The sequence below is a fragment of the Onychostoma macrolepis genome, chromosome 07 (genome assembly GCF_012432095.1).
Source record: "Onychostoma macrolepis isolate SWU-2019 chromosome 07, ASM1243209v1, whole genome shotgun sequence".
Taxonomy (NCBI): domain Eukaryota; kingdom Metazoa; phylum Chordata; class Actinopteri; order Cypriniformes; family Cyprinidae; genus Onychostoma; species Onychostoma macrolepis.
Genome location: NC_081161.1, coordinates 43,133,449 through 43,156,977, shown reverse-complemented (window position 1 = coordinate 43,156,977; position 23,529 = coordinate 43,133,449). Strand labels below are relative to the sequence as shown.

Genomic DNA, 23,529 nt, shown 5'->3' with positions numbered 1-23,529 from the left:
TAATATTATTTAATGTGACTTATTTAATATAACTAATGAAATAATAATAATAATGTTGTTGTTGTTTGTTATTATTTGTCTGGTACAATCACAATAAAACACCAGCATTTATAAAGTTAAAATTGATGCTCAAAAGCATTTCATGTTGTAAACAATTCTTTTAATAAATATTGAATTATTATTTAATATTGAATCAGTTTGTGGTACAGTTGTAAGAGCAGTAAGGCAGTGACGTGTTTTGTGGCAGTAAAAGCGTCTGTGACGCTGCTGGGAAACGCTACTAGAGTTGCTAATTCTGGTTAGTTACTCCCAAACCCTGCCGTTAGCACACACTCAGAGACTATGACGCTGTGCCACGTTATTTGTCAGTAGCTTGTACTCGCGAGAGGCTCCCCGGGACCTCACGGGGATCGGGTGTTTGGCGTGAATCTCCCAGGGCGCTGCTCCGGTTCAGCGGGGAACATCCGCAGCGATTTCAGCAGGAAGTGTTTGTGTAAACACCAAATGGCTTGTGGAAACGCAGATATTTGCACGGGTTCAGGATGTGAGTGGGTCGGGGTTAAACAGCGCGCCGTGGGCGAGCACTCAGAGAGCTGTTGATGAACAGGCCTTAGCAATCTTCAAGAATCGGCTAAAAACACATCTCTTCCATCTTTATTTGTCCCTCTAACTCTCTCTATTCTAATTCTGTTCTTTAAAAACAAAAAGACTTGCACTCTATTCATTTACTAACTGCTTGTTTTCTTAAAAAAAAACTAACACTAGCTTCTTTATTCTTTTTGTAATCTATCTATTTGTTTTCTTTTTATTATTACACAGTTAACAAAAAGCAAAAAAGGCCTCTAACACTAGCTTGCGCTATTCTTTTTCTATTCAGACTGTTTGCTTTTTATTTATTATATCATTTAAAATAAAAAAAACCTTGCTGCGTTAAGCTAACTGAGACTTGTTATAACACTTGTGTATCATTGCTCTTTTGTTGATTTTGATTGCTTCCATTGTCCTCATTTGTAAGTCGCTTTGGATAAAAGCGCACACACTTTCTCATCTGTGAGGCTGATGAGGATAAAGCTTCTCTCTGCTCAGTCACTTGTGTGTTTATATTATATCTGCACACACACACACAACAATGCTGAAAATGCAGCTCACGCTTGATTTATGAGGCTTCACCTGTTCATCTTTAACGAGCTCTTCTCGTTTAGAAGACAACAGAAGATGATTTGTTTCCAACTCCAACTGAATAGTCATCTGAGATCTCAGGGAAGCCATGCGATTGGCTGCCTGCAGTCTGTTTTTTGTCTGTTTTCAGTCTGAAGTTTATTACGATATGTTGGTGTAAACTTAATGTGTGAAGGAATACATTTTCATAATTCATGTAATATAGACAGTTTAATGCAGTTTTGCTCACCCATCCATAGCATATGTGACCCTGGAGCACAAAACCAGTCATAAGTTGCACGGGTATATTTGTAGCAATAGCCAACAATACATTGTATGGGTCAAAATTATCAATTTATCTTTTATTCCAAAAAATCATTAGGATATTAAGTAAAGATCATGTTCCATGCAGATATTTTGTAAATTTTCTACCGTAAATACATCAAAACTTTATTTCTGATTAGTAATATGCATTGCTAAGAACTTCATTTGGACAACTTTAAAGGCGATTTTCTCAATATTTTGATTTTCCTGCAGCCTCAGATTCCAGATTTTCAAATAGTTGTATCTCAGCCAAATATTGTCCGATCCTAACAAACTATACATCAGTGGAAAGCTTATTTATTCAGCTTTCATGATTCAAAAATTGACCCTTATGACTGGTTTTGTGGTCCAGGGTCACATATAATGAAAGCATGCAAAGTGCATTTACTTTTGCAACGACAAGTGATCTCCGCTCCGTAATCCACCAGTTCAGCCAACACTCGGAAACAGACAGCTAAATCTTACCTACGTTTCACAGAGATTGGTTGTCGCCTGGCGTTTTTTGCGCAATATTTGCATGAAGTTGAGGAATGCTCAACCTTTTTGATGCTCTCAACACTTTCTCCGCACGGCTTTCAATCCTGTAATGCACCGCGCGAGCGTTTAAGCTCAGCTTCCATAGGAATGAATTGAAAACGCTCGCTCTGTGTCAGTGGAAACGCACTGTGATTCTGGACGGCTGTCAAAGCGCGGGGCTGTTTGGAGGCTGATTAATGGATTGGGCTTTATCCAGTTTGTTTGCTTTGAGCGTTTAATTGTGTCTGGATCGGAGCAGAGAAACACGGGCGTCTGTTACTGAGATGCGCTTTAATGTGACTTTAGTAGGAAATCACACCCTAGTGGCGATTAATCGGCTCTCTGTGTGTTTGCTGGATGAAGCAGTCAGGAGGTTGTGTGAATGTCGAGTTGATCAGTCGGTGGTAAGGAAGCCCGTGTAATTAGGCTGATTTCAGGTCATGTCCTTTACACAAACCCTTCATTATTACTGTTAGATTACTGTTAGCAAACACTAAAGCACAGCGGGAGAAAACCCTGGAAGGAAACAGTCTGGAAATGTTTACCTTTTAAAGCACACACATTAAAATAAAAATACATGCAAAAATATTTTAAAAGTTTAGTCCAATATTTTCAAAATATTTCCAAATTTTAAAATATTTTATGGATAAAATGTATAAAAATTAAATGGTTACATTTAATATTTATACACGTCTATATGTGTAACATTTAAAAAATATATCAGATTCTTAAAATATGAGTATATGAGATGTAAAATTGATACAATACACACAGGCATAAAATTTATACATTAATTATTCATTTGTGTCAGACATGTATTAATATATAAAATTAAAATGTTTACATTTTCTTTTATTTGTACACGCGTGTGTATGTAACACATTAAAAATATATCCGTTTTAAAATATTTTAATTTTTGCTAAAAATTATGTATATTAAATATCAAATATAAAATCAATACATTGTTTATTTACGAGGTGTGAGTGTATTTATGTATTATATATTTTTATATTTTTTACACATGCCCACACATTTTTATCAGATTATTTACATTTCTATTTTTTCCCTTACACTTATTTAAATCATAATATATCCGATTTGTTTTTTAAATGCTTTATATTGTAATTTATTTATTTTGTTTTATAATATATTTATTTGTTTATCTAACGATTTATTTATTCATTAGGACAGTTATTTTGACCACATACACGAGCAATGGAACAAAACAAAGGCTTGAGTTTTGATGGGAAGAGGTCAGTGAAGGAACAGGGAGTATGACGGGGTGTGTTGAGGGGAAGACGCGTCCTCCAGAGACGCTGGCAATGAAAACACAGACAGATGTGTGACAACAAAGAACCAATCACCTTCCAGCAGCAGTGTTTGTGCTGAAGGTCATGGAAAACCGGTCGTGTAATGAGAGGCGCTGGGGAGTGTGTGTGTGTGTGTGTGTGTGTGTGTACACTTATATACGTGTCCTCCTTGTCAAGGTCAGATGTGTGTACAGGAGTGTGTGAGCAGAATACATCAAGAAGCTTCATTTGGCCTCATTTGCTGACTGTTAGCATGTGATCTGTGATATTTCTACAGGAATATGATTTTGGCAGATACCTTAAAGAATTATACTGGGTTATTTTCATTCTCACAAATTTCACACTGTTTAAAAAGTATATAATCATTGAATGATAACATTTATACAGGTTAATAAGAATCAGCAATGCTGTTTCCAGATATATAGAGAAGGGTGGATGATAGATAGATAGATAGATAGATACATTTATTATATTGTTTATTTGACTATTTATTTATTTAATTTTTTATTATTTATTTACTTATTGACTTTTTGACTTATTTCTACTTTATTTATTGACTTTAATTTTTTTTCATAAATACTTATTTACTTACTATTTTGTTTTCTTACTTTATTATTCCATTTTTATTTTTAAATCACATCAGTAATGCATGCTCTATTTATTTATTATTTTTACTTATTTATTTTGACATACATTTGTTTAGTTTTTTTGACTTATTGACTTTTTGACTTATTTTTTGACTTGTTTGTTTTAATGTATTTATTTACTTACTGCCGAATATATTTATTTGACTTATTTATTTACTTATTGACTAATTTATTTACTTTTATTTTTACTTATTTACTTATTGACTAATTTATTTACTTGAATTTTTTTTATTGACTCATTTATTTAATTGACTTATTTGTTTTGTGTTTTTGTTTTTAAATCTCATCAGTAATGCGTAACCTGAATGTTCTCCACTAGAAAACACGATGTCCTCGTACAGGCCATTTTGACAGCTGTACAGCTCTTTTTAGTGTTATTTTTGAAGATTTCTTGTGAGTGCGTAAACAAAAATACAAGCTTGGCATTTCTTTCTCCGAAGCCTGCGGTGAGTTTGTGCTGTCGTCTGCTCTGCTGTTCCTCTGATGTCTTCTGACAGCGAGCGAGAGCGTCTCGCAGACCTGTGCAGAGCTTCATCCAGCGCTCTGAAGAGTCTCCGAGTGATCAGAGAAGAGGCTGCGATGATGGATGACATGTGTTGTCTATAGCTGAAGGGAGTTTGACAAACAGCTGTAAATCACGGCGCTGGACTCTGACCTCTGTGTGTGTGACAGCAGACGCTCAGCCTTCAGGAGCTTTAATGACCGACCACTGGACACGAGTCCAGAGTCAGAAAAATCAACATTTATTCAATTCTGTTTAAAAGTTTGGGGACAGTAAGAAGAAATTCATACTTTTATTTAGCAAGGATGTATTAAAGTGATCAAAAGCGACCGTAAGGACATTTATAATGTTAGTAATAAATAAAATGTATCACAGTTTCCCCAAAAATATTAAGCAGCACAACTGTTTTCAACATTGATAATAATCAGACATGTTTCTTGAACAGCAAATCAGAATATTAGAGTGATTTCTGAAGAATCATGTGACACTGAAGACTGGAGTAATGAAGCTGAAAATTCAGCTTTGCGTCACAGAAATAAATTACATTTTAAAATATATTACAATAGAAAACAGCTATTTAAAATTGTAATAATATTTCACATTGTTACTGTTTTTACTATATTTTTGATTAATTAAATGCAGCCTTAGCGACTGTAAAAGAAAAAAGAAAGATCTTAAAAAAAAATAATAATAATTTTTACAGAGCCCAAACTTTGAATGGTTGCAGAAATCAAGTGTATTGATTTATGTAAATGATGGATAGATAGATAGATAGATAGATAGATAGATAGATAGATGGAGTTTATCTTCATTTAACAATAGAAATGCATTCTCAACCAGACGCTGCACACCAGAGCAGCCGATCCTCAGAAGGTCAGCTGTGCTTGTGGATCATCTGATCTTTATGAACATCAGCTCTGCTTGCAGTAGCCGTCCATTGAGACTTTATGAACCCAAGCAGCTTTTATCTCCAGCTTTATGACTGTAATAACATGACTTATGGGAGATAAACTCGTGCTGAAGGTGTGACGTCCTGTAAATGCAAAGACACACACACACACACACACACACACACACACACACTGGAGCGGTCAGGATCATGCATTATTAATCAAAGAAAGCAGCTCGAGTGTTCAGTCTGGTGCGGTCTGCGCTCCTGAGAGTTTGTGCATGTTGTGCAGAAACACACGTCCGTCTGAGAGTCTTTATTTAACAGTTCGCATGTTTAATGTAGAGCTTGCGGATGAATATCCTCCTGAGAGGAAAAGCTTTGTGAATTTAGTATTTTTTATGTCATTACATTGTTTAGAGCATAAGAAAAACAGGAAAAATAACATTTTTGAAAATGATATTTTATTAATATGTTATGCTATGCTATGTTCTCTGTAGAGGACACCAGGACTCAAAAAATAAAATGAAATGAATAGACATGAAAAGGCAAAAACAATTAGATTCATTTTTAGGTTTCAGGATTTTTTTAAACCAAACTTTGTATAAGAATGATTCTTAACTATGATTTGATATACCATTTTGCTTTATGCAATGTGTGTGTAAAATTTCCATTAACTGGTTTTCCCATTAAACACAATGTATCTATGCACTGTATCTAATTTGCATATCAATATGCTGTTTATTCGCATTTTGAAAAAAGAAGTGTAATAATTGGCCAGATTTTCATAATAATATATTATATATATACTGTACATACATGCAGTGTACATACAGTAATTTATTAAATAATGTATTTATACCTTTTATTTCTACAAATCTTCCACAAAATTGTATTTAAAATGCCAAATGCCGGCTCTCTGATGTTCACATGCAGTGGTTTGAGATCCAGTGATGATGGTGTAGTGTACTAGAGTTGTGTGTAGTGAGTGTTTGACGTGGGTTAGTGGCTGGAGTTTACTGTGTGGCTTTTAGGGTTTCTTTTATGATGGTCATTAGTCCTCTCATCCTGCTGTGTGTGTTTGAATGGGAGGCAGCTGAAACGTGCTTGTTTTTATCATAATGTCCTAAAGACAAGAATAACAATTTTTGGGTGAACTGTCACTTTTACAGGGAATGTGTTTATTTATATATATAGATATGATCATATTTACGAAGGGTGCCGATATTTTTGGCAATGACTGTGTATACACAGTCATTGCCAAAAATATCGGCACCCTTTGTAAATATGATCAAAGAAGGCTGTGAAAATTAATCTGCGTTGTTAATTCTTTTGATATTTTATTTAAAAAATTCACAAAAATCTAACCTTTCATTGGATAATAAGAATTGAAAATGGGGGGAAAAAATCATTATGAAATAAATGTTTTTCTCAAATACACATTGGACACAGTTATTGGCACCCCTAGAAATTCTTATGAGTAAAATATCTCTGAAGTATATTCCCATTCATATTCACAATTTTGAGCACTCCAGGGTGATTATGAACATGAAATTATCCAGCCATGGCTTCCTGTTTCACAGAAATATAAATAGGAGGAAAAACAAAGCCCAAATTCCCTTAATCATCCATCACAATGAGAAAAACCAAAGAATATATTTCTGATGTGCAGCAAAAGATAATTGAGCTTCACAAATTAGTGAAGTGGCTTTAAGAAAAGAGCTGGAGCAGTGAAAATTCCCATTTCCACCATCAGGGCAATAATTAAGAATTTCCAATCAACATAAAATGTTAGAAACTGCCTGGAAGAGGACATGTGTCTATATCGTCCTAATGCACGGTGAGAAGGAGAGTTTGAGTGGCTAAAGACTCTCCGAGGACCACAGCTGGAGAATTGCAGAAAATAGTTGAGTCTCAGGGTCAGAAAACCTTAAAATAATTTGTCAAACAGCACCTACATCAGCACATGTTGTTTGGGAGGGTTTCAAGAAAAATTCTCCTCGCTCATCCAAAAACAATCTCCAGCATATTCAGTTATCTGACACGACTGGAACTTCAAATGGGACTGGCTTCTATGGTCAGATGAAACTAAAAAATTAGCTTTTTAGCAGCAGACACTCAAGATGGGTTTGGTGAACACAGGGATAAAAAATTTGAATATTTAGTGTTTAAACACTTGTATAATTTACACAATCCCACGACTGATATTCAAATAAGTTGAATGCACTGAATGCTGACGTGTAAAACTGCACGTCACCCGGCTGAGGTGTGTGTGTGGGGTCTGGTCAATAGCGGTTTCAGATTGTCATTGATCTGTATGGCAGAAGCTCTTGTCGGAAGAGCCTCTATTTCAGGAGCAGCAGCGAGAGCGACTGTAAATAATTCAGGAGCTAACCTTCCCTGACCCTCAGGAACCAGACCAAACTGACACCTGTGTGTGTGTGTGTGTGTGTGTGTGTGTGTGTGTTCATTCATGTGCTGTTATTCTGTCACACACCGCAAAATTACATCAGTCCCATTAGAATGGATTGATTTAAAGCTGTTTCCAGTTATGATATTGAGTTATGATGTATTGAATTGTGGATTGAATTGTGTTGGCAGGCTCTTCAATCTGACTCTGAAGAAGCTGGTCATGCTGAAGGAGCTGGATAAAGATCTGACGTCTGTGGTGATCGCTGTCAAATTGCAGGTGATTGATTCTCATTCTCGTTCTTCTTGTTTAACGAAATATAAATCAGCTCTGTTCACTTAAATGCACATTCTGGCCTTATTGTGAACCATTCATCAGTGCATGTCATCTTAAAAGACAGCAAAATAATATCGGCCAATAATATCACAGCACACTTTTTATGATCCAATCAAATCCTGATGGTTAAACATTTGTAATGTTACAGAAGATTTCTATTTCAAAATATTTGTATTTATTGTGTACTATGTTGCTAATTTTTTATTTGTAATTTATGTATTTATTTGTTCATTTATAATGTTACAAAAGGTTTTGGTTTCAAATAATTTCTTTAAATTAATTACATTGATTTAGTTTTTTTATTTGTAATTTTATTTATTTATTTACAAAAATACTAAAAAAATACTATTTTTATTTAGTTTTTATTTAGTTGAGTATTTATTTCTGTTTATTTTTTAAAATATTATTATTTTTATTTTACATATTTCTTCCTGACAGTAAAGACGTTTATAATGTTACATATATAATGTTATTCTGTTTCAAAAATATTTAGTTTATTCAATTTTTCTTTTTTATTTGTAATTTATTTAGCTATTTGGAAAGAAATCAGTACTCTTACTCGGCAAATATGCATTAAACTAATCAAAAGTGACAGAGACATTTGTGGTGTTACACAAGATTTCTGTTTTAAATAGATTTTTTGTTTTGTAATTTTTTTATTTATTTTTAAATAATAATAATAATAATAATCAGAAATGTTTCTCGAGCATCAAATCAGCATATCAGAGTGATTTCTGAAGGATCATATGACACTGAAGACTGGAGTAATGATGCTGAAATTTCATCACAGAAATAAATTACATTTTAAAAGATACTCACACACACGTTAGCTATTTTAAGCTGTAATAATATTTTAAAAATGTTACTGTATTTTTGATCAAATAAATGCAGCCTTGATGAGCATGAGAGACTTCTTTCGAAAACATTAATAAAATCTCACTGTCCTCTTTCTGTGTTTTCTGCTCTCTTCTGCGGATCTTAAAGACAAAGCATCTAATGATGTTTGTTGACTCTCTGTTTCTCTCTCAGGGCTCAAAGCGAATCCTCCGATCCAATGAGATCCTGTTGCCATCGAGCGGCCAAACAGAAACAGACCTGCAGCTCACGTTTTCCTTACAGGTGAGTGTCAGCACAGTCTCATCATGTCCGTATCACCTCAAACCAACGCTCAGAAACCTCTCTGTGTCCTCGCAGTATCCACATTTCCTGAAACGAGACGCCAACAAGCTGCAGATCATGCTGCAGAGGAGGAAGAGGTACAAGAACAGGACCATCCTGGGCTACAAGACGCTGGCGCTCGGCCTCATCAACATGGCAGAGGTGAGGGCTGGGAATCTTCAGGCACTTCACGATCCGATCCGATCCGATTCTGTAAGTCACGATCCGATCCGATTCTGGGAGTCATGATCCGATCTGATCCGATTCTGGGAGTCATGATCCGATCTGATCCGATTCTGGGAGTCATGATCCGATCCGATTCTGGGAGTTACGATCTGATCTGATTCTGGGAGTCACGATCCGATCCGATTCTGGGAGTCACGATCCGATCCGATTCTGGGAGTCACGATCCGATCCGATTCTGGGAGTTACGATCCGATCCGATCCGATTCTGGGAGTCATGATCCGATCCGATTCTGGGAGTTACGATCCGATCCGATCTGATTCTAGGAGTCACGATCCGTTTCGATCCGATCCGATCTGATTCTAGGAGTCACGATCCGATCCGATCCGATCTGATTCTAGGAGTCACGATCCGATCCGATTCTGGGAGTCATGATCCAATTCCAAAACAATTCTTGAGCTTTGTGCTGTGCGAATACATCTTCACAACTTTCTAGTTTCTTTGCTTTTTGTTTATAGTTGGAATTCCTGTCAGTACTGCCATCTTAAAAATAGGGTTGTGAATCATCACTGGTTTCACGATTCAATAAATTACGATGATCATTTATCAACTCAATATCCCGATGCATCAATTCTCAATTTTCAATATTACTGCACATGGCTACATTTTCATATAAATTTCTATCAAATTTATTTTGTGCAAAATTAACTTTTTTTTAATTATATAAGCAGGCTACTTTTTAAAACAATTACTTATTTAAAATAAGTGTTCTTTAAGTATCCGAAAGTTTACAGACAATAGTTATGGTTTTTTTATTTTTTCCTCAGCATTATTGCCGTTTGATTAATACTCATGAGATCTTAGACAATGGCAACATTCAAACTAATGCACAGATCTATTTCGATATATCAGATGTTTTGTCCTGCGCTGGAAACTGTTTTTACTGTGTTTACATCAATTTCATATAAAACTTTTCAAAAATGCAAGTGCATTGCATGCATAGATTAAATTGAAAATTACATCAAGTGCATTGCGTTTTTGCAAGTGTGTGAAAAAACAAAAAAATCAAGCTCAGAATAGATTCTAAAATGTTCAGAATCGTTGAAGAGAGAATCGCGATGCATGGGAGAATTGATTTTTTTTTTTCTCCCACCGCTAGCAGAGGTGAAGCACAGCTCAGCCGTTCCTTCGTTTGTTAATTGATGATTGATTGCTGGTGTTGTCAGGTGATGCAGCACCCCACCGAAGGCGCTCAGGTCCTGGGTTTGCACAGTCAGCTGAAGGAGGTGTCCGTCCCTGTGGCTGAGATCCGGGTTTATTCTCTGTCCAGTCAGCCCATCGACCACGAGGGACCCAAAGCCAAGATGAACGGTGAGAGACGAGTGCCAGTTCAGAGTGAACGAAGTGAATTTATAGTATTGTTCTTTTTCACTGACTCTCACTTTCTTCTTTGGCTCAGATCGTTCTCCAGACATTGATAACTACTCAGAGGAAGAGGAGGAGAGTTACTCGTCTGAGCAGGAGGGCAGCGACGACCCCGTTCATCATGTAGGTCCACTGTGTGTGTGTGTGTTAAATCAATTAATCATTGTTTAATAAATAAATAAATTTTAAATATATATTTTAAAATGAATTTATCAGATCTTTTCCATTTTTATGTTTCCATTTTTCCATTTAGAATATATATATATAAATTACATTGCATTTTATAATACATTAATCCAATTCAATATTAATACAAATAATATTTTTATAATTTCATTTATATTACATTAAATGTAATGTGTGTGTGTATGTATATGTGTATATGTATATATATATATATATATATATATATATATATATATATATATATATATATATATATATATATATATATATATATATATATATATATATTAGTGCTGGGAACTTTTATTTTGGATGCGATTAATCGTTGCCCAGCACTAATATATATATATAATAATTTAAATATTGAAAGATTAATTTAAGTACATTGAAAATAGTTTATTTAAATTTAAAAATATATATATTTTCTTAATCAATTGATTAAATAAATGAATTTCATTAAAAAAAATTGCCCCACAATCCTATGTGCATGTGTGTGTGTGTTACATTTATTTAGTTTATTAATTATGCTTCTTCATTCTCTGTTGAATGCAGTTTTTTTTCCTTTTTTCATTGTCATCAAAACTGCCACATTGTTTTCAGATAGCATATACTGTATATATTTGGGATAAATTTGAGTATTCTGGAAAATGTATTCAACATGATTAAATTTGCATAATGAACTGATATAAATGTATAAGGATTAAAAACTACACTTGCAGAGGTTTATATACATTTCTTAGAATTGTGTATTTCTATTATTTAAATGCATATTTTGATTTAAAATTCTGCTTCCTGTTTGTTACTGTAGTTCTTATTGCATTTGAAGCCATATTGTAGTGTATGTATGTATGTGTGTATATGTGTATGTGTGTGTGTGTTTGTGGCATTTAGGGCTGAATGCACACACACGACGAGTGTTTAATGGCTTATGCGTGTGTTTCAGTATCTAGATGATGAAGAGGACGAGGTGAGGAAGAAGAAACCCAGACGCAAACTTACTTCAAACGCCTCCATTACTAGAGTAAGAGACACACACACACACACACACACACACACTGCATCGCCACGTTAATGAATATGAATGACCGCACTGAGCTCTATTTAACACACACAATTACCATTAAAGAGGCCACTTTTCTAGCATTTTATCTTACTTCAAATAAAATAAAAAGAAATCCTACCTTTTGATGGAATATTTTTCATCTCGATTCATTCTCAGTGTGCTTTAAGACTGAAAATATTAACATTTTTGATTTGATGTTGACATTAAGCTGACAGATTTAATACAGTATTTTATCTGAATTGGGCTGTAGATGTTTTATTGTTTTGTTTTTTTCTTTTCTTTCTCTAGCAACCGAACATCAAGCAGAAGTTTGTGGCTCTGCTGAAGAGGTTTAAGGTGTCAGATGAGGTAACGTCTGCTTTCTCACCTGACGACTCCATTAAAGCTGCTGAAATATGACTGTGATCGCACCGCTCTGACCTTATTATTTCCTGACATTCTCCCCCTGACTGTCAGTCACACCTCTGTCTGAGAGTCCAACACCTCTACATTCCCACCCTGGAAAGAAGGGAAAATACCGGTTATACGCATATCTAAATAATGACAGAATTTTCATTTTTTTTGTTGTACTATGCCTTTAAAAAATGCAACTAACTGAAATACACCGAAGTACTAAAATTACTAAAACAAATAACTCTTTTTTTTTTTTTTTTTTAAGAAATTTGTTGAAACATTCAGGATGATTAGAAAAAATTGATAATTGTCATAATTTACTGATCTTTATTTTTGTTGTTATTGGTAACTAAAACTACAACTAAAACTATATAAAAATGTTTCCATTAATTGAAATCAAGTTGAAATAAAGATTAGATGGAATACTTGAGAAATTGAAACGTATATTAGAAATATTACCTTGGCATCTAAGTGAAATAAAATATGTTCAAGGACTGAAATTACTAAAAATGAAAAAAATTATAATAATAACGCTATAGAGAAATATGAAAAAAACTCATGAAAATGGCAGAAGCACATAACACATTTCTAAAATTAAAACTGGAAATATAAAATTAAATAAATATTCGCTCTGGATGTCAGTCACACCTGATCTTTTATTCCAACACCTTTTCATTCTCACATCATCCTCAAAAAGATCGGAAAAAATATGAAATGTATATAATAACAGAATTAAAATTTTACAAAATAAAACAAAAATTAGAGATGTTGCCCTGGCAACTAACTGAAAATAAGTTGAAGTACAAAATGACTAAAACTGTAATAAAAATAAAGCTGAATAAAAATTTAAAAAAAATTGCAAAAACACATACAATTTATAATTAAAATAAAAATTGAAAATAAGAAACTAAATGCAATCCAGTTCATAATAGTAATACTAGCAATTATATGTTTTTATACCTTTTTATATATAGATTTATTCACATAAGATTTCTTATGAATATTGATATAAATGTTTAATTCTCTTCTCACTCTGGTTGTCAGTCACACCTGGTCTTTTAGTCCAGCACCTTTCTATTCTCACCTCAAAAAGATGGGAAAGGCGTGAACTCTTGTGTCTGCGCTGTTATTTAGTCATATAGTGTGTGGAATGTGGCTGTATGTTGATCTGCAGCCGATGACTGAAGGGGTGTGTTTGTGGTGCAGGTGGGTTTCGGGCTGGAGCACGTGTCCCGTGAGCAGATTCAGGAGGTGGAGGAGGATCTGGACGAGCTCTATGACAGTCTGGAGATGTACAACCCCAGCGACAGCGGGCCGGAGATGGAGGAGACCGACAGCATCCTCAGCACTCCCAAACCCAAGCTCAGGTGACTGTGTGTCTGCGGCGCCCTCTGCTGCTCACCAGACTCAGTCAGCCCATAGCCAGGCTTTGGAAATTAGTGAGGGGTGCAAAAGAATTGTGCTGTAATAACCCCTACAAATACAACTCATTATATACACTATAAACACTTTAAAAGAAGCGTGAAAGGTGTTTTCTCTGTTTTGGAAGGATGATCATTTTTAAATCATTCAAAATTTGTTGAAACTTTACTATAGTTAGGGGTGGATAATTTCATCAGTTGTTTATTATTCATGCAACAATACATATTACTGTTATAGTTTTTAATAACAACCATTGCTATATAGATGATAAGTTTGTCTAGTGCTCTAATGAATGTTTTTAACGTTACTTGTGAAAATTTAACTACTGAATTTAACTAATTTAAACTAAGTAACTACTGAATGACATACCATAGACTTCCTCATGGCTAGTGTTTGCGTATTTCATTTCATTTTGTAACCTACTTGTTCTACAGATCTGTGTACTACTGTAATGCTACTGTCTTACCAAATGTGCTATCCTTGGGCTTTTTTGATTACTGTCAGTGCCGGCGATGCAGTGTTGCCAGATATTGCTATTAAACAAAAATAAATAAAAAATAAACCGAAATTATTTCAAATCTTTTGCAAATGAGATAAAGATATCGCTGACCCTAAACTGCAACGTCCTACTTTATTAACTTTCAAAAATGAAAAAGTCCAAAATAGCTGGATCTGGCAACACGGAGGCTGAGCCCGCACCCTCACTCACAACTCGTTCACTCCGGCAGCGGCTCGCAGCGATTATTTTCATAATACAGGCTCTAAACATTGCAAACCGTCTAAACTGAATTATGCATGTCATGCAAACATTCATATGAGGAGTTTAACAGCATTCATTCAGAGAACACATTTTATTTTTGAACATGAAAAATTTACATTTAACGAATTAAATCAACAACAATTAACAAATACAACCAGCATCAAACAACAACAGAATCTCTGCCAAAGATGTAAAATGACAACTGATATCACGAAGACTTATTGAACAGAGCTAATACTGGAGGATATAAAAGATCTTTGTGCACAGGCAGTCCGTAATAGTGGTACCCTGTGCCTTCGACCAGATGGTAATAACTCATATTCACCATAAAGAGGATGTGATGCATCCCGAAGAATTGCATGGCTTTTCCTCACAGCTCGAGAATCACATAGCTGTTGTTTACCTGCAATCTTACTAGCCATATTAACTATCTTATATAGTTTGTTCTTATTTACTACAGACAGTGAGAAATACCAAGCAACAAAGCAGAAAGTCAAACTCCTCTCTCCACAGATGAACGATAGAATAGAGCCAATATATATGTATCCCCACCAAACTTTCGAAGCTTGCGCATGAAATACAATCAGTAATCTGGTGTTAAAGCAGCTGGACGCGTTTCTGTTTGTATCCACTGACATCCTCTGCTGATCTGAGCAATACACAGATGCTCACCATGCTGTTGATGTCTTATTTTGCAAAGGTTTTATTTAAACAGTCAGGATGCTAAAGGAATAGTTCAGGCAAAAAGTAAGTGTTGTGATCATTTACTGACCCTCGTGTCACACATGACTCTTTCTATCATGAAACGGAGAAAATGTTTAACAGAATTTAGTTGTTATTGACCAGTGTTATTTTAACTAAAACTAAAACTGTTAATGATTGTAATAAAATATAAAAATTCAAATGAGTGAATGAAAATCAGAAATGTTGCCTTGTTTTAAGCTGAAGTGCTCAAATGAAATTAAAACTGAAATAAAAAATAAAAAGCTAAATGGATAAATTTGAAGAAAAAAAAAACACCTAATACAAATCACAAAATTACTAAAACTAAATATGCAGATTTTGAATGCATTCATATGAGGCCTCAATATGAACAAAAATCAGCATCAAAGGAGAGCATGTGATGTGCGCTGTATTTCATGTTTTCTGAAGTGATTGTTTAGCGTTTGGATTGTAGCTGAGACTGAAGGAGTGTTCAGTGATTCATGACACTTGTGCTTCTTTAATCTTCGTGCTTCATTTAGAAAAGATCACAGACAGATGCTTTGAGTTTAGCAGTAAGTAATGAACCGAGAGATGAGAGACGAGCGAGTTTGCCTGTGCTTGTTCTTTATTTATGTTTTAACGAATCGCTCTCTCTATGTCTTTCGCAGGCCGTTCTTCGAGGGAATGTCCCAGTCGAGCTCTCAGACGGAGATCGGCAGCTTGAACAGTAAAGGCAGTCTGAGCAGAGACCCCTTCAGTCCTGTGAGTTCAGATACTGCATGTAGTCACAAAACACAGATCTCCTCAACACTCCTCACCCAAACAGAAACTGACATTTCAGACCGAGCAGTTTTTAGAAAGCACGACATGCATGCGTGGAAAAAGAGTGCAAAGCACGACTCTGTATATTAAAACTGATTCAGAAGAAAGGATTTAAACATTAGAAATGTATAAGGTAATATGAATTAGTCTTTATTAAACTTATCTTTCCTCGGTAACACCACATTGTTTGAAGGCACTAAAATATATATATATATATATATATATATATATATATATATATATGTATATATATATGTGTGTATATATATATATATATATATATATATATATATATATATATATATGTGTGTATATATATATATATATATATATATATATATATATATATATATATGTGTGTATATATATATATATATATATATATATATATATATATATATATATATATATATATATATATATATATGTGTGTGTGTGTGTGTGTGTGTGTGTGTGTATATATGTATGTGTGTGTGTGTATATATGTGTGTATATATGTATATATTAGTTTATATGTAGTTTTCTGTGGACTGCTTGGTTTGTAAATGGTTTAAACGTTTTTGTTCATTTTCTGTTTTATATTTTTTTTTTACTTTTAGGTAGCTTTAGGAATTTTGGTGTTTTTGTTACTTTTTTAATTTATTAGTTTTAATTATTTAATTGTAATTATTTTAGTACAGTGAGTTTAACCAAACAAAGATTAGTAATTTTGAATAATTTTTAGAATGTGTTTTATTTGTATTTTATATTATCATTTTAATAAATTAATATTTTATATGAATATTTTATTTTGCATTTAGTTGTAGTTAGTAGGATTTTAGGAAATGGTTCAAACTTTTGTTCTCTTTACAATTTCATGCTTCTCTGTCTATATTTTATAATATATAACCAAAAAATGTATAATGTATCTGAATATAGGCACTAGGATTTTCCGAAATGGTTAAATTATTTTTCACTGTTTTCCATATCAGCTCTCAATATCAATCAAGATGCCTAAAGTAAAATAAAAGACAGTCTAGAATTGGCCACCAAAAACCAGAGAGTAATTTATAAAGTAAATGTAAAGGTGGAAAAATTGCAGTGATGCCAGCTGTGGTGTTAACGGACGGGTGGCTCGCTGCGTGTCGTCTATTAAGGTCCAGCTCTGAGGTGGACTCTGCCAGGGGCCGATGGTGTCCAGATCCTTCAGCCTCAGACAGCTCAGACGTGTGTGTGTGTGGTTATTGTGTGTTAGTGATTGTAGTTCTTGTGTGTATCCAGCAGGGAGAGCAGCCGCCGTCTGATAAACTCAAACACTCGCGCAGCCGCAACCTGGACGAGCCTCTGTCTGAGACGGACACGCTGGTGAGACAGACGCTCCTCTGCAGAATTACACTGATATCTACACAAACACAGCGCCAACAAATGCATCTGGACTCTGGAGTCACAGTCGTTATTTTACCATCATTTAATATACTATTATCATTTTTTGTTGATATTTTAATTAGATTTTATTATCATTTTTTCTGTTTTTATTTTGATTTGAATTAGTTTTAGTAATTTTGTTGTGCTTTTTGTCATTTTATGTATTATTTTATATGTCTATATTATTTTTATGAATTTCTATTTATTGGTTTTAGCTTATTTAGTTTTTTAAATATTTTAAGCTAAACTAAACGAAACGAAAATGAGAAATGTTTGCCTGGCTACTCGCTGAAATAAAATGTTTAATAAGTTTTTTTTTATTATTAATGAAAATGTTTTTTAGTCTTAGTTGACTATAATAACCCTGCTTAATGCATGCATATATTTACATTTACCAACACTGTAAAAAATACATAGTTGAGAAAACGTAAAAAAATAAGGCAACTTGATGCAGTAAGACTTTTGAGTTCTCTCAATAACAGTTTTTTTTAGTTCTTCTCAGTAAAGATGCTTAGTTTAGCCAATGTAAATTTGTTTGTTCATGCAATGCTGATTGTCTTATTTTGCTAATAGAAAAATTCTTGTCAACTGAAACAACCATTACTATCGTTAAGGTCACTTTTTTTTTTTTTTTTCTGTTTCCTGGAAGAAAAAAAGAATGTATAAAGTCTCCGTATTATCAAATTTATGTTTGTTTACGAATGACAAACCTTAATGGATAACTTAGTCTAATATGCAGACAACGGTTGCAATCAACAAATGTTAAAAGATGAGCTCTTTGCATCAAAGTACAGCAAATAACTAACAATAATGACAAAACAACAACAAAAAAAGTTTAAATGAAGTCAGCAAACAGCAAAACAATAATCCTGTAACTTATTCATGCTGCAATGCATGCTGGGAACTCACAAAGCCTTAACATTTCAACAATGTGAAATTCTTTGTTCAGACAACTGTGTTTGACTAGTTGGGACAACATTTGGAGTAATTCTGTTGATCTGACGAGGGTTTTTATGTAGTTTCAAGAAAATAGCGGGGTTTTTGTATTTGAGATACGAAAGGTTTCGTAAACTGGAAAATGTGTATTTACATTTTTTACAGTGTAATAAAAATCTAACTAGAAAGATAGTCCAAGCACGCTTTTCAAGCTAAACGTTTGACAAAAAGCTGTGGATTACTCTTAAAAACACCAACTGGTTCAAAGACATTGAGGACAAACCGTTTCCATGCAGTCCAAACGTCTGGCCTCAGTGTATATTACATTCATTTCCCCTGAGATTCTGCATGACTTGAATTCTTTGGGTTATTATGATGTTTAATGCTCTTTTGTGTTGAATATGTGTATGTTTTGTAGGAACTGAATGATCAGGAGTTGTTCAGTGAAGTCGGACCCTCTATAACAGTGTCTGTGGCTGAAAAACCACGAACACCCCTAAAAACCAGCAAGAACGAGCTTCAGTCCATGCCATCGCCCAGGTAATGTAATACAATACAATACAATATATTATAGACTACCGTTCAAAAGCTTTAATACTTATATTCAGCAAGGATGCATTAAAGTGATCTAAAGTGACAGTTATTTATAATGTTACTAGGTTAGAAACACCGTCAAATAATGCAGAGAAAACAAAGCACAATCAAAACAAAGTTTGATTGTGTGTGTGTTGTAGGTTGGATGGAGGACACACACCCCGTAAGCGCAACACTCCTGTGAAAGACCGACAGCTCTCCAAACCACTGAGCGAACGAACCAACAGCTCCGACAGCGAGAGATCGCCTGAACTTGGACACAGCACACAGGTACCAGGATTTAGACTCGGTTTACGTCTGAATTTAGCAAGCAATAGTTCACCCAGAAATGAAGCTTTACTCACCCTCAGGCCATCCAAGATATAGATGTGTTTGTATGTTCATCAGATTTGGAGAAATGTAGCATTCCGTCACTTGCTCAGCAATGGATGCTCTGCAGTGAAGAATGAGAGTCCAAACAGCTGATAAAAACATCACAATCTACACCACTCCAGTCCATCAGTTAACGTCTTGAGAAGTCTGAAGCAGCGTGTTTGTACAGTAAGAAACAAATCCTTCAAGACATTTGGACTCTCATTCTGACGGCACCCATTCACTACAGAGGATACATTGCTGAGCAAGAGATGTAATGCTACATTTCTCCAAATCTGTTCTGATGGAGAAACTATCCACATCTTGGATAGCCTCAGGTTGAGGACATTTTCTGGAAATGTTCATTTTTGGGTGAATTATTCATGTAACGTATGGCCGTTAATGACAGCTGTAAACAGGGTTTCTCTCTCTTTCTCCAAACACGGTTCTCCTCAGATTCCCTCAAATTCTTTGCTCTCTTTGCTTTTTAAATAAGGAATGTTAATGCAGAGTCACTGTGAATTATTCATGTTTGGCTGACTCATCGCTCTGTGTGTGTGTGTGTGTGTTTGCAGGTCCTCAGGAAGGCCGTCTATGATCAGTTGAATCAAATTCTGTTATCAGATGCTGCTCTTCCCGAAAGTCTCATCCTGATCAATGGCACAGACTGGCAAGGACAGGTACATGAGTGTGTGTGTGTGTGTGTGTGTGTGTGTGAGTGTGTGTCTGAAGCAGACTGTCCTAATGGCTGTGTTTTGTATTTTTACCATGGCAAAGTACTGTTCCTGTTCTTAGACAGTGCAATGTGGGAATTTGACCATAATGCACAACCTTTAATGGCTTATAACTCTTTAAAATAGCCACAATTTGATATGAAAGACACCAATCTTCTGTCAAAAATACATTTATTAGTAATAATTAACACAATAAACAGTTCTTCCGCTAAGTAATATAGTATATTAGTGCAACTTTGGACCATTTATGGTTACAGAGTATTATTATTCATTATATCAGTTAATTACCTAATTAATTAGCTAAGTAATTAGAGTGTAAAAGGCTGCATTTATTTGATGAAAAATATAGTAAAAACAGTAATATTATGAAATATTATTACAATAAAATAAAAGTTTTCTCTTTGAATATATGTTAAAATATAATTTATTTCTGTGATCAAAGCTGAATTTTCAGCATCATTACTCCAGTCTTCAGTGTCACATGATCCTTCAGAAATCAGTCTAATATGCCGATTTGCTGCTCAAGACACATTTATGATTATTATCAGTGTTGAAAACAATTGTGCTGCCCAATATTTTTGTGGAAACTCTGATTTTAGGATTGTTTGATGGATAGAAAGTTAAAAAAAATTGAAACTGATCTTTTATATGAATATAAATGTCTTTACTGTGACTGTACTGCAGTGTGTTTGTGTGTGTTTGCAGTATGTTGCAGAGCAGCTTCAGGTTCAGAAGCATCCTGTGGTTTGCACGTGTTCTGGAGCAGAGATTCAGGCCGTTCTCTCGGCTCTGCTCACACGGATTCAGAAATTGTAAGTTAATTGAGTTAAACAGGGTTTTTGTGAAGAAAGCACTGAGCTTGAAGCGTAAAGTCCCGTGTGATCTGATCTGATCTTATCTGTGTGTGTGTGCAGCTGTAACTGTAACTCGTCGATGCCGCGGCCGGTGAAGGTGGCGGTGGTCGGCGGTCAGAGTTATCTGGGATCAGTGCTGCAGTTCTTCGTCACTCAGCTGGCCAACAAGACGTCTGATTGGCTCAATCACCTCCGCTTCCTGGTCGTGCCTCTGGGTAAGAAAACAACTCATAACAACATCACATGGATGGATGGATAGATATGATTTCTTTTTGCTTTTTGATGTGGATATTTGTGACCCTGGAGAACAAAAGCAGTCACAACTAGCACATTTGTAGCAACAGCCAACAATACATTGAATGGGTCAAAATTATCAATTTATCTTTTATGACAAAAATCATTAGGATATTAAGTACAGATCATGTTCCATGAAGGCATTTTGTTAATTTCCTACTGTAAATATATCAAAACTTAATTTTTAATCAGTAATATGCATTGCTAATTTGGACAACTTTAAAGGTGATTTTCTCTATATTTTGACTGTTTTGCACCCTCAGATTCCAGATATTCAAATAGTTGCATCTCAGCCAAATATTGTCCTAACTAACCATACATCAATGGAAAGATTATTTATTCAGCTTTCAGATGATGTATAAATCTCAATTTAAAAAAATTGACCCTTATAATTGGTTTTGTGGTCCAGGGTCACATTTTTGGATGTTAATTTTTGTGTTTCTGTTTGTTTGTTTTTTCTTCAAAATGGGTCAGGTTCTCATCCTGTTGCTAAGCACCTGGGTGCCCTTGACAACCGTTACAGCGCAGCCTTTCTAGACGGAGCCTGGAGAGACACATTCAACCGATCAGAGCCGCCGCAGACGGGTACACAATACTCTCTCTCTCACACACACACACACACACACACACACACACACACACACGTCTGGTTTGCTATCCTTGTGGGGACTCTCCATAGGCGTAATGCTTTTTCTAAAAGTCTCAGACTCACTCACTTACACACACATACACTCAACTGACAAAAATATAAAGCATATTTCATTGGAATTTCCTGTTTTAAATTATATTATGCAATGGTTTTCTTCAGAAATTTAATGAACGGAATGGAAAACAAAACTTCTCTGAAAATGTTAGATTTTCTTTCAAAAAATATCAAACTAATATATCTTTTATAATTGCTATATCTTTTATTTGTTAAAAAATAGTACAATGATATAATTTTTGATGTTCAGATGTCTGATCCGTTACACACCCGTTTAACCCTGCAGCTGTATGTTGTGTGTGTGTGTGTGTGTGTGTGTGTAGACGCGGTGGACGTGGCGGCGCGTGGCTCAGTACATCAGCGGAGCGGCTCTCACACACCAGCTGCCCATCGCTGAGGCCATGCTGACCTGCAAACACAGAACGTACGGCTCTGTCTCATTACAGCTGCACATCATTCACTGCTCTACACACACAACTCACTTATCACTTCCTCTTACAGGAGAGACGAAGATTCCTACCAGAAATTCATTCCCTTCATTGGGGTGAGTAAAAATGGCTTTTGGCTTATTTTGTTTTTTCTGCAAACAGCACAAATTTAACTCAAAGCATAATATATTATCTTTTACCATGTATAACAATGAATTAAATGAACCTTTCCAAAATGTACTTTTTTGAGAGATAATATTTTCCCCTGGAATTTATTTTCCCTTTTAACCTTTTATCTTTTCTTTTTATTAATCTTTTAGTTGCCGTATGACAAATAAATTAGTTTCTGCCATATATATTTGTTGCTTTGTCATATATTTTGTCATGTATTATAATAAATTAAATAATTAAGCAAATAACTTTTTTTGAGGGGTAATATGTGCCCCTATAATTTATTTTTAGTATTTTAAGTTTTATATTTTAATGTTTTGCTTTATATATTTATTGCAAACAGCTCAAGTGTCACTCAAAGCACCATATGTTGTTTATGATATCAGTCAAATGAAATGAACTTCTTTGAGGGGTAATGTTATATTGTATTTTCTGTCTGTGTGTCTCTCTATTTATTTGTTATGATCATCTCACAGGTGGTGAAAGTGGGTTTGATTGAGCCTGGCCAATCAGCAGCAGGTGTGTGTTTCCATAGAGACTGAAGCGCTGATTGCTTTTAATAACTCTGAGTGTGACAGACACTCACAGTGTGTCCGTCTCTGTTTCCCAGGCGACTCTGAAGAGGGCGTGGCTGTGAGTTTAGCCGTCCCCTCCACGTCTCCGCCCTCTCACGGCTCACCCGGCGGGCTGAAGGAGACGGCCACGCCCCCCTCGTCTCCGTCCATGGGCGGCGGTTTGGCGGTGCAGGGGTGAGTGACTTCAGGATCGGCTCATGCTCGCGTCCGGATTGTTGAGGGAATTTCTAGCGTCACAAGGTTTGACGAATGACTTTCTAATCCTGCTGGAGAAA

The 23,529-nt window shown here is 35.0% G+C and overlaps 1 protein-coding gene across 1 annotated transcript in view; it reads left to right on the top strand.

Moving 5' to 3' along the window:
- LOC131544792 (phosphofurin acidic cluster sorting protein 1-like) overlaps positions 1-23,529 on the top strand; it is a 59,442-nt gene that overhangs the window by 28,136 nt on the left and 7,777 nt on the right. Inside the window, 21 exon segments of the mRNA XM_058783253.1 lie at positions 7,948-8,035; positions 9,122-9,211; positions 9,287-9,412; positions 10,661-10,805; positions 10,894-10,982; positions 11,989-12,066; positions 12,397-12,456; positions 13,708-13,868; positions 16,057-16,150; positions 17,474-17,554; positions 18,969-19,090; positions 19,285-19,414; positions 20,071-20,175; positions 20,935-21,041; positions 21,144-21,298; positions 21,852-21,962; positions 22,404-22,419; positions 22,421-22,504; positions 22,582-22,624; positions 23,156-23,198; positions 23,290-23,428. Of these exon segments, the coding sequence (XP_058639236.1) occupies positions 7,948-8,035; positions 9,122-9,211; positions 9,287-9,412; positions 10,661-10,805; positions 10,894-10,982; positions 11,989-12,066; positions 12,397-12,456; positions 13,708-13,868; positions 16,057-16,150; positions 17,474-17,554; positions 18,969-19,090; positions 19,285-19,414; positions 20,071-20,175; positions 20,935-21,041; positions 21,144-21,298; positions 21,852-21,962; positions 22,404-22,419; positions 22,421-22,504; positions 22,582-22,624; positions 23,156-23,198; positions 23,290-23,428 (2,067 nt within the window).